The sequence below is a fragment of the Oncorhynchus tshawytscha genome, linkage group LG16 (assembly GCF_018296145.1).
Source record: "Oncorhynchus tshawytscha isolate Ot180627B linkage group LG16, Otsh_v2.0, whole genome shotgun sequence".
NCBI classification, from domain to species: domain Eukaryota; kingdom Metazoa; phylum Chordata; class Actinopteri; order Salmoniformes; family Salmonidae; genus Oncorhynchus; species Oncorhynchus tshawytscha.
The window spans coordinates 60140219-60152999 of record NC_056444.1 but is presented as its reverse complement, the minus strand read 5'-3'; the positions used below and the strand labels follow the sequence as shown (position 1 = coordinate 60152999).

The 12781-nt window shown below is 41.3% G+C and overlaps 1 protein-coding gene across 1 annotated transcript in view; it reads right to left on the bottom strand.

The window, feature by feature from the left end:
- si:dkey-178k16.1 (band 4.1-like protein 1) overlaps positions 1-12781 on the bottom strand; it is a 102595-nt gene that overhangs the window by 37155 nt on the left and 52659 nt on the right. The window contains exons 7-10 of the mRNA XM_042299921.1: positions 4625-4843; positions 3927-4014; positions 3444-3596; positions 2034-2131 (exon numbers count right to left, since the gene is read on the bottom strand). Coding sequence (XP_042155855.1) covers positions 2034-2131; positions 3444-3596; positions 3927-4014; positions 4625-4843 — 558 coding nt within the window. The remainder of the gene's footprint in view (positions 1-2033; positions 2132-3443; positions 3597-3926; positions 4015-4624; positions 4844-12781) is intronic.

Below are 12781 nucleotides of genomic sequence, written 5' to 3'. Positions count from 1 at the left end.
TTCATCAACCTTGTTGTCAAGAGACTGGACATTGGCAAGAAGAATGCTAGGGAGTGGTGCACGATGTGCCCATCCCAAGGAGCACTGTGCAAGCGATAATATTGAAATGGAAGGAGTATCAGACCACTGCAAATCTACCAAGACCTGGCCGTCCCTCTAAACTTTCAGCTCATACAAGGAGAAGACTGATCAGAGATGCAGCCAAGAGGCCCATGATCACTCTGGATGAACTGCAGAGATCTACAGCTGAGGTGGGAGACTCTGTCCATAAGACAACAATCAGTTGTATATTGCACAAATCTGGCCTTTATGGAAGAGTGGCAAGAAGAAAGCCATTTCTTAAAGATATCCATAAAAAGTGTTGTTTAAAGTTTGCCACAAGCCACCTGGGAGACACACCAAACATGTGGAAGAAGGTGCTCTGGTCAGATGAAACCAAAATTGAACTTTTTGGCAACAATGCAAAACGTTATGTTTGGCGTAAAAGCAACACAGCTCATCACCCTGAACACACCATCCCCACTGTCAAACATGGTGGTGGCAGCATCATGGTTTGGGCCTGCTTTTCTTCAGCAGGGACAGGGAAGATGGTTAAAATTTATGGGAAGATGGATGGAGCCAAATACAGGACCATTCTGGAAGAAAACCTGATGGAGTCTGCAAAAGACCTGAGACTGGGACGGAGATTTGTCTTCCAACAAGACAATGATCCAAAACATAAAGCAAAATCTAAAAAATAAACATATCCAGGTGTTAGAATGGCCAAGTCAAAGTCCAGACCTGAATCCAATCGAGAATCTGTGGAAAGAACTGAAAACTGCTGTTCACAAATGCTCTCCATCCAACCTCACTGAGCTCGAGCTGTTTTGCAAGGAGGAATGGGAAAAAAGTTCAGTCTCTCGATGTGCAAAACTGATAGAGACATACCCCAAGCGACTTAAAGCTGTAATCGCAGCAAAAGGTGGCGCTACAAAGTATTAACTTAAGGGGGCTGAATAATTTTGCACGCCCAATTTTTCAGTTTTTGATTTGTTAAAAAAGTTTGAAATATCCAATAAATGTCGTTCCACTTCATGAGTGTGTCCCACTTGTTGTTGATTCTTCACAAAAAAATACAGTTTTATATCTTTATGTTTGAAGCCTGAAATGTGGCAAAAGGTCGTAAAGTTCAAGAGGGCCGAATACTTTCGCAAGGCACTGTATCTAATAAAAATGATATTGTGTTCTTTGAAGTACATTTTCTTTCGTATTCTAATGTTACCTAAGACCTTCATGAACACAACCAAATGATTATTTTTGCAATAGCATATATTACATGTATTTATCAGACTGTTAGAATGTTGATGTCAAGAAAACGCGTCATTGGCTTAGAGTATCGAGGCCCGGCATTTCTAGTGTGAAAGAGAGTGTCATACTATCTGGAGCATAAATTTGACAGAGGTAAAAGTGGCTGGCAATTAAGAAATTACACTTAACGTTGCAGTCTTTTTCTTTGCCATTTCTAAAAGCTCAACCAAACTGTGTAAGGAAGGCCCAAAAAACTGTCAAAGACTCCTGTCACCCAAGTCATAAACTATTCTGTCTGCTACCGCACGGCAAGTGGTACCGGAGCGCCAAGTCTAGGTCCAAAAGGCTCCTTTACAGCTTCTACCCCCAAACCATAAGACTGCTGAACAATTCATAAATTACCTTGATTAACCTGTACACCCGCACATAGACCCTGAATATAGCCTCGTTATTGCTATTTTATTGTGTTATTTTTTATTACATTTTTTACTTTAGTTGATTTAATAAATATTTTCTTAACTATATTTCTTTAACTGCATTGTTGGTTAAGGGCTTGTAAGTAAGCATTTCACAGTAAGGTCTACTACACCTGTTGTATTTGGCGCATGTGACAAATACAATTTGATTTGATTTGCTTGTTGCTGTGCAATGTAGCATGAGCTGTGTGATGCTTAGTGTCTTAAGCTGAGTATGTTTGTGTGGGTGCGGGTACGTGCATTTGTCACCAGTGAGGGGCAGTTGCCTACCTGAAGAAGGTGTGGTGTTCAATGCAGACCTTCCACAGGCGTTTGGAAGCCCGGTGGTTGGGCAGCTTGAAGCCGATGGTGCTCTCAAACTGTTCATACTGAGGATGGAGGGGAGGAGTGAGAGATGGGGGAGGAGTGGGGGATAAAAGGAGGAGTGAACCGAGGGAGTGAAGGAGCACGTGTGTGTGTGTGTGTGTGTGTGTGTGTGTGTGTGTGTGTGTGTGTGTGTGTGTGTGTGTGTGTGTGTGTGTGTGTGTGTGTGTGTGTGTGTGTGTGCGTGTGTGTGCGCGCGCCTGTGTGTGTGTGTGTGTGTGTGTGTGTGTGTGTGTGTGTATGTGTGTGCGTGCGTGCGTGGAACCATCTCACGACCCTTGATAAAAAAACAAGGAAATTGCACCCTGTATATTGTACTCTATTCTCTAAGCAGTAAGAGTGTGTCATTCAAACACTACACAGCAGTACTGAAAACTGGGCCCAATTACACTGTGGGTTTTAGTGCTTTTGAAGTAGATAGTTGGAAGAAAAGATCTTACACAATCCCTGAATGAAGATATCAGTGTCAGATTAGGGTCTCTATTCAACTCGTATCACGGAAGTTACAGCGTTACAGCGTAATTTAAATTTAAGGCCAATGTTCCCTTGTTAACTGAGAATACACAGAAACGCTGCATATGTAGGCTCAATCGGAATTTACCTTTACATTTAAAAAAAAATGCGATACAGATTGAATAGAGTCCTAACATTCTGTAGATACATAGGCCCGCAGAAAGCAGAACAGAGAGGAAAACCATCGGTAGATAATCACTTTAGGAGGAGAAAACCAGAGCAAGCAAAATGAGACACTAACACTTCTAGAGAGCAAAATCCCTGATGAAAGCATATCCTTACACGCAGCCCACCATGCTTTGAAGTCCCAGTGCTCGGCAACAGAAGAAGAAGACCGTTCCCACTTCCAAGACCACAAAACATCCCACATCTCCCTAATCTTTAAGAATAGTAACTTGACCGCTATAAATAGCCCACATTGAAACAAATCATGCCCAATTATTCCATGGCTCACTGAGTCCCCAGATAAGATTCAAAAGTGACACTTCAATAGAATCTGTTAAATAACACCTACTGTAGCATTAAGCTAGCATAGGACAACTGGCACATCAGGTCACAGCAGCCATGCTCGAAATCCTAACTATTGTGAAAGCATGAAACAACTGTAAAGGTTGATATAATGGTTGACCTTTTTAACCATGTCATGCTTTGTGGCACTTAACTGAGTTGTCACAGTTATACAGTTGGCTGCAATGAACTGTTTTGCCTGTTTTGCAGAGTTAGTGTAGACTTCGTGTGAAGTGAAGTCATGTCAAACAAGATGCATAATGTAGGCTACAAGATAACATAATATGGTCTGTCTACCTCCCCGGGGCGTATTTTGATGTAGAAGTTGCTCCTCTTGTAAGAGATTTTGAGGATCTTCGGCCAGGCGAAGCGGTTGATCCTCAGACGGTCACGGTAGATGAGTAGTCCGTTGGCGCTGACGCCAAGCATGATGTCAATGCCCTCTGAATCCTGTCAGAGACAAAGGGTGCAACGGGAGGGAGGGAAGGTCAGGGATGGCGAAGAAGTGTGTGTGTCACTATCATACGGATCCAATCCAGATAGATAAGATGAAGTAACATGAAGTAACAAGCGCTAGATGCGAACAGGCTATCAAGTTGACATCTTGTGACTATTCTTTTAAAATGTTTTCCTTGCTGATTAGTCTAAACCATATTTGCAGCCTTACATTCTTAGTTACATTGTTGTCTATAATGTAGCAGTACACACACACACACGCACGCACACACAACAACACCACACCACAAACAAACACAATTTGTAAATCTTTCCATACTGTACCTTGGCATGATGCAGGTCTACACCATACATGGAAAGCTTCTTGGCATTTTCAAGAAAGTTCACCTCTGCCTCCGCTGGACTCATTCCCCTAAGGGAGAACACAGAAGCTGTCATTGGACTATTACGACACCGCAACTTACAGCACTTTGAATAAAGAGAACAATGGGTCTGTTTGGGTTATAGTACGCAGGTTTGTCATTGGAATTAGTGGTTGATGTATGGTTGTGGCACAAAAATGTCGAGGTCTGCTCAGGCTCTGATTAATGTTAGACTTCTGCATGTTTTGAATGTTTGCATTTGTGTGTAACTAATTTAATTGTCTATCTACTATCCATATACATTCATGTATTGAGAATTCAACACAATTGGTAACGACCTAGTACCAAATGGTACATATCAGGGGCGGACTGGCCATAGGGGGGTTTGGGCAAATGCCAGATGGGCTTGTCCATTTTTAGCCCAGTGGGCCTGTGGAAATTGTGGGATTTGCTCAAAACCATAATAATTTAGCTAATTCCAGTCCCAGTCCGTCCCTGGTACATACTGATGCTTGTGTCAATGAAACCAACGTGTCTACTATGCAATTGTTAGGTAATTACCATTTTAATTGTATTTGAATCTATGCCGACAGCGTAGACCTGTGCCGGAGGCTTTTTATTTACAATGATGAGCTGGCACGTGGCCGGTCAGGCCCTGACCTGTAGTTGCGGTGAAGCTCCATCACCCTCTCCTCTAGCTCCCTCGTCTGGTTGGGGGCGAAACGGAAGTCACTGATGTAGTCTGGCCCGTGTTCCTCTGGCTCATAGTCACCCAGCTCCGCCTGCACCGTGTAAGAACCTAGCAGGGCGTAGGTCCCGAAGGAGCAGGGCAGACGCCAGGACAGCATGTCGTCCCTCAGCTGTAGACACAGGTAGTACCTGCATGCATCGATGAGTCATGTTCATTAGGCACCAAACGAAGGACAATGTATTCAAACAGGGAGAGGTGTAACTGGTCCAATAATAAATGCTTTCTGTTTAATGTTGCATAAACAAAAAATATGTATTCTGTTTCATGCCCTGATGAACATGATCATGGATAGACAAGAGGCAAACAGCATAGAGGGAATGCAGGATTTATAAGGCAACTTCCCACAGCTCGTTAGTCCCTCCCACATGAAACAATGCCCCTGTTTAATATAGAATAGTATAGTACTTACTATAGAATTCTGTAGTAAACTGTAGTATACCGTAGAATACTATACTCCATGCTGTAGTATCCTTTGATCATGTGTAGTACTTAATAGAGAATTTTGTAGTATACTGTAGAATACTATACTACACACTTTAGTATCCCTCGATCGTGTAGTACTTAGTATAATCGTGTAGTATACTGTAGAATACTACACTTCATACTAGGGAAGTAATGATTCACCGATACGCATCGGTCCCTGATTCAAATGTTTAAGACACAAGTGCATCGGTCCACAGACCCCAAACCGATCCAAATGCATCGGTCAGAAAATATATAAAATGTTACAAATCGCTGGTTCACTAAATGTATTAGCTTATATTACATTCTTTCTACCTTCTGAAAATGTCTCTCATCTTTAGTGACGACTGATGCTTCCTCTCCTTCAGTGTCGAACTGCATGTAACTGTGTTGACAGATATTGATCTACAAGTTATTTTGCATGGCGAACAACCATAGGCGATATCAGTAGCCTAGTCAAACTGCGCTGTCACTGTGCGCTCCCTCTCCGGCCTCTAGGTCACCAGGTTGATCATTAGGGCGCACACCTGTCACCAGCGGGGTGCCAAGATGGCGGCTTGAACAGATGCTTTTTTACCGAGCTCCGTACCAAACTTCAGAAAGATTGTGAAAAAAACAAGTTTACAGTCATTACTATTTTTATTTGTTTAAGATATAAGATCTTTCCTGTGACTGGAATAATAATTGGATAATTTATTTTGGCGTGTCCATGCAAAGTCATGACAAAAAAAGAAAGGAAGAAGTTAGCCGTTCTATTGCTAATCAACAAGAGAGAAACGTGCTTATAGACAACTGCCATAACTACGCTTGCCCTATGGATAATATCATGCTTTCGATTGCTGTTGAAGATGACGAATTCCCCTCTTTACCAGTTACTCCGTGCAAACCTCCACCCTCCAAAAAACCCAACATGAAATCTGACATCATGGCTACCCTCTACTTAATCATCAACTCCAGGTCTGACACCATTGAGAAAATGGTAGGCGTAAACACCATGGTTATCGAAGGCTTGAAAAAGACTGTGGAGTTTGCATGTGGTGAAATCAAGGATGTGAAAACGAGAGTGGCAAAAGTTGAAAAAAGTGTGGAAAAGGTGGAAAAGAATAACAATGTCTACCATAGACGTCTCAGTGATCTGGAACAATTACACAAGAAGATGGAACCTGAGACTCTACGGCTTGCCAGAGGTGGAGAATGAGAGGATGTGTGAGGAGTGGCTATCCGCATCTGCCAAGAAGTTTTGCCTGGAGAGAAGAACAAAGTTGGTGATACCATCGACGTTGTGCATCGCCTCGGCAAGAAGCAACAGCAAAACGATTCAAGACCAAGGGGTATCATCATCCTCTTCACTGACATTCTACAGGGATGCTGTCTGGAAAGCTGCTAGGAAGAACGCCTTCCTTCAGAGCCATGGTCTGCGTTTCGCCGAGCATTTCAGCCCGATTGATGGTTGATGGTTGATGGTGGTTTAAGCCATGGCATACTCATGTTCCTTATATTGTTTACCTAACAAGCATCAGGTGACTATTTTTCGGAATACTCAGGTACTTAGTTTAGTTTGTTCTTGTATGACCAGACGAAGAAGATTGAAAGTTGTATTTATTTTTTATGTATACAGTAACTAAGATACTGTTTTAAAGGGCATACAGGTCTGCTCTGACTTTACACGGTTATTGTTCTATTTAGTTATTAATACTTATTTCCAAAAAAAGGTCTTAGGAACGTGTATATGTAAAACCTTTTTTATTCTATTATTTTATGATCAGTTTTCATATGCATTTAAAATAGTAGGTAAACTTTTATTTAAATTATTATTTTGCATTTTATGCCTCAGAATAGTTCCTGATTACACTAAAGAGGGTTTTTAGTCTCTCTTACTACAAGAACCCTTGGTTTGGTCTTGAACATCATTTTCAGTTGAGTTGAATTTCAAAGCCGGATAACGTCTAGCTCAAAGGTTATGGAATAAACTATTTTCACTTTAAATTGACTTAAATGGTACAGATCTCGGTTCCTTATCATTTACGTTCACTGCTCCTACGTCTTTGACTCATCCTACAACAGTTTATACTTTTATATCATCTTTGTTGTTTTGTCTTTGTCTATAGTTTCTCTTAATGCTAGGGGGTTACGAAACAATGTGAAGCGCAAAGCCTTATTTTTATTTGCTAAACAATTTCGAACAGATTTTTGCTTTTTTCAAGAGTCTCACTCAATTTCGGCTGATAGCAACTTCTGGAGGTCACAGTGGGGCAACGATATTTGGCTTTCCCATGGATCTGAACACTCCGCTTGTGTCACTACAATGAAAAATAGATTTGGTGGTAATATTCTACACTCAGAATGTGACTGACCCCTTTGGTCACTTTATTTGTCTTGTGATCAGTTACAATTACATTACGCTCATTACTGTAAACTTCTACAGGTACAACACCAAACATTAGAATGATGAGTTGCTTGAATCTATAGAGAAACATATACTTCATTGGTTATCTAAATTTCCCAATTCGTTATTATTGATAGGACTTTAACATTACTATAGATAATTCAACTGATAGATGGCCCCCAGGTAGGCCAACCAATCAGAATTTGGGTTTAATACTTTTTCTGGAAATGTTTGATCTTACTGATATACGGAGAGAGAGGTTTCCAGCTTACAGATCCAGAATAGATTTGTGGCTTATATCCAAATGTATTGGTAGTGAGTGTGTTACTACAAATATTTTTACTACTCCTCTCACAGACCATAGGGCCATTTACATTAATATTAAAATATTTACCCCTGATACTAACCTTGGTAGAGCATCCTACTGGAAGCTAAATAGCTCATTATTAAATAATGATATAGTTCAATTTGAGGTTAAAGATCTGCTCTCACACTTTTGGGAAAGGGCTTGTGAAGAAAAATCTTATTGCAAGAACTGGGAGCTCTTTAAATTTGAGGTGTCCAAATACCTTAGAAAATATGGTAGTAATCTTGCTAAGACCAGAAGAGCTGAGGAGGAAAAGGTGATCATTAAGATAACTTCCCTTTCTCAGAGGTCCCCAGCCGGCCTCTCGGGGGAGGAGAAGATGGAACTAATTTAGTTGCAAAATAAACTGGATAATATATATAGATTAAAAGCAGAAGGAGCCTTTATTATATCTAGGAAAAATTGGATTGAGGAGGGAGAACAGAATTCATCCTATTTTTTTAGACTTGAGAAATTTCACTCTAAAAATAACACAAAAAATGAATCACTAAGTACTGTAGCAATTTTTACAGAAAATTGTATAGCTCTACGTACTGTCAGGAATTCACAGATACAGTGCCTTGCGAAAGTATTCGGCCCCCTTGAACTTTGCGACCTTTTGCCACATTTCAGGCTTCAAACATAAAGATATAAAACTGTATTTTTTTGTGAAGAATCAACAACAAGTGGGACACAATCATGAAGTGGAACGACATTTATTGGATATTTCAAACATTTTTAATTTGTTAAAAAAAAGGTCGCAAAGTTCAAGGGGGGAAAACTGCTGGAGAATGCTCTCCATCAATAATACTTTCGCAAGGCACTGTAGATTATATACAATGGACAATCGAGCTAAATACCTTAAGGGACATACATACACTTATAATTCTAACAGCTTTTTTGTTAGTAGAGTATTTAATTGTCTTAAAATACAGTTCAATTTCTTTTTGTAGTGTAAGAAAATGTGTTTTTTTGTTTGTAAATTTACATTTGTGTATATGAAATTTGGCCAAAAGAATAATGAAATTAATTACATGAAAATGTTTCAGCTTATTTCTATCGTATGTAAAGAATCCAAGCAGTACATCTCTCCACAATAGTGTAAAATCTTCATAAATGTGTTCAATTATAAATCTACTGATGTCTTGCCACAGTTCGATGTGGATAGGGGGGTGTTCCCTCTGCTGTTTCCTGAAGTCCACAATCATCTCCTTAGTTTTGTTGACGTTGAGTGTGAGGTTATTTTCCTGACACCACACTCCGAGGGCCCTCACCTCCTCCCTGTAGGCCGTCTCGTCGTTGTTGGTAATCAAGCCTACCACTGTTGTGTCGTCCGCAAACTTGATGATTGAGTTGGAGGCGTGCGTGGCCACGCAGTCGTGGGTGAACAGGGAGTACAGGAGAGGGCTCAGAACGCACCCTTGTGGGGCCCCAGTGTTGAGGATCAGCGGGGTGGAGATGTTGTTACCTACCCTCACCACCTGGGGGCGGCCCGTCAGGAAGTCCAGTACCCAGTTGCACAGGGCGGGGTCGAGACCCAGGGTCTCGAGCTTGATGACGAGTTTGGAGGGTACTATGGTGTTAAATGCTGAGCTGTAGTCGATGAACAGCATTCTTACATAGGTATTCCTCTTGTCCAGATGGGTTAGGGCAGTGTGCAGTGTGGTTGATATTGCATCGTCTGTGGACCTATTTGGGCGGAAGCAAATTGGAGTGGGTCTAGGGTGTCAGGTAGGGTGGAGGTGATATGGTCCTTGACTAGTCTCTCAAAGCACTTCATGATGACGGAAGTGAGTGCTACGGGGCGGTAGTCGTTTAGCTCAGTTACCTTAGCTTTCTTGGGAACAGGAACAATGGTGGCCCTCTTGAAGCATGTGGGAACAGCAGACTGGGATAGGGATTGATTGAATATGTCCGTAAACACACCAGCCAGCTGGTATGCGCATGCTCTGAGGACGCGGCTGGGGATGCCGTCTGGGCCTGCAGCCTTGCGAGGTTTAACACGTTTAAATGTTTTACTCACCTCGGCTGCAGTGAAGGAGAGTCCCCATGTTTTCATTGCAGGCCGTGTCAGTGGCACTGTATTGTCCTCAAAGCGGGCAAAAAAGTTATTTAGTCTGCCTGGGAGCAAGACATCCTGGTCCGTGACTGGGCTGGTTTTCTTTTTGTAATCCGTGATTGACTGCCACATACCTCTTGTGTCTGAGCCATTGAATTGTGATGCTACTTTGTCTCTATATTGACGCTTAGCTTGTTTGATTGCCTTGCCGAGGGAATAGCTACACTGTTTGTATTCGGTCATGTTTCCGGTCACCTTGCCCTGATTAAAAGCAGTGGTTCGCGCTTTCAGTTTCACGCGAATGCTGCCATCAATCCACGGTTTCTGGTTTGGGAATGTTTTAATCATTGTTATGGAAACGACATCTTCAACGCACGTTCTAATGAACTCGCTCACCGAATCAGCGTATTCGTCAGTGTTGTTGTCTGACGCAATACGAAACATATCCCAGTCCACATGATGGAAGCAGTCTTGGAGTGTGGAATCAGATTGGTCGGACCAGCGTTGAACAGAACTTCGCGGGAACTTCTTGCTTTAGTTTCTGTCTGTAGGCAGGGAGCAACAAAATGGAGTCATGGTCAGCTTTTCCGAAAGGAGAGCGGGGGAGGGCCTTATATGCATCACGGAAGTTAGAATACCGGTAACCCCTGTATATAGCCCCACTATTGTTATTTTACTGCTGCTCTTTAATTATTTGTTGTTCTTATCTCTTACCTTTTTTTTGGTTTTCTTAAAACTGCATTGTTGGTTAAGGGCTTGTAAGTAAGCATTTCCCTGTAAGGTCTACACCTGTTGTATTTGGCACATGTGACGAATAGAATTTGACTTGATTCGACCCTATGTTTTATCATCTGAGAAACCGATGGCTCGCTACCCTACCTGCAGAGTTACCAGTCAGGTGCTCTGGTCTGGAAATAAAAGCTACATCTGCAAATACTGTCCCCGGTAGAGGTGAGTGTTTGAAAGCAACTTGGCATCAAAAAAAGCTTGCAACATTTTGAAAAATCACTTGATCAAACTAAGCTTTGGACGTCATTGATCATGATACAGGTATCGGTACTTTTGTATCAGATCAGACTGCTTTGAAAATGTTACGCAAGCCTGGAAGTGTCGGTATTGTACATCCCATCACCATCAAAGATAATAAAACAAAAACACTATAGTAAATACCACAGTAATGTCCACAAAAACACTACAGTTATTACTGTAGCATCTATATTATTTTCATTTTTTTACTCCCTTATTCTCCCTAATTTTAATCTTGTCTCATTGCTGAAACTCCCCAACGGCCTCGGGAGGCGAAGGTCCTCCGAAACACCGAAACAATGTGTTGGAGGAAACACAGTTCAACTGACAACCGAGGTCAGCCTTCAGGTGTCCGGCCAGCCACAAGGAGTCGCTAGAGCGAGATGAGCCAAGTAAAGCCCCCCTGGCCAAACCCTCCCCTAACCCAGACAGCGCTGGGCCAATTGTGTGCTGCCCCACGGGAGTATAGTATTTATACTATAATAAACTGTAAATACTACAGTATATTACAGTGATGTCTGCAACAACACTAGAGTAAATACTACAGTATACTAGAGTCATGTCCCAAACACCACAGTAAATTCCGCAAAAACATTACAGTGAATAACACAGTAAAGTCAGAGAAAACATTACAGTGAATAATATAGTATATACAGTTGAAATCGGAAGTTTACATACACTTAGGTTGGAGTCATTAAAACTTGTTTTTCAACCACTCCACAAATTTCTTGTAAAACAAACTATAGTTTTGGTAAGTTGGGTAGGACATCTACTTTGTGCATGACACAAGTAATTTTTCCAATAATTGTTTACAGACAAATTATTTCACTTATAATTTACTGTGTCACAATTCCAGTGGGTCAGAAGTTTACATACACGAAGTTGACTGTGCCTTTAAACAGCTTGGAAAATTCCAGAAAATTATGTCATGGCTTTAGAAGCTTCTGATAGGCTAATTGGCATTATTTGAGTCAATTGGAAGTGTACCTGTGGATGTATTTCAAGCCCTACCTTCAAACTCAGTGCATCTTTGCTTGATATCATTGGAAAATCAAGAGAAATCAGCCAAGACCTCAGAAGATAAATTGTAACTTCCACAAGTCTGGTTCATCCTTGGGAGCAATTTCCAACTGCCTGAAGGTACCACGTTCATCTGTACAAACAATAGTACCCAAGTATAAACACCAGGGGACCACGCAGCCGTCATACCGCTCAGGAAGGAGATGCGTTCTGTCTCCTAGAGATGAACGTACTTTGGTGTGACAAGTGCAAAACAATCCCAGAACAGCAGCAAAGGACCTTGTGAAGATGCTGGAGGAAACAGGTACAAAAGTATCTATATCCACAGTAAAAAAAAAAGTCCAGTAACCTGAAAAAAAAAAGCCACTCCATAAAAAGTACGTTTTACTGGACATTTGGAGCAACTGGTCTGACAAAACAAAAATAGAACTGTTTGGCCATAATGACCATTGTTATGTTTGGAGAAAAAGGGGGACAGCAAAGAAGAAGAAGCCACTGCTCCAAAACCATGAAATAGATGGCATCATGAGGCAGGAAAATTATGTGGATATATTGAAGCAACAAAGTCAGACATCAGAAGTTAAACTTGGTAGGAAATGGGTTTTGCAACTGCACATGGGGCAAATATTGTACTATTTGAACTAAAAGAGCAATGTCCTCTGGTCTGACAAAACAAAAAAATAGAACTGTTTGGCCATAATGACCATTGTTATGTTTGGAGAAAAAAAGCTGCAATAAATAATTTTCTCTACTATTATTCTGACATA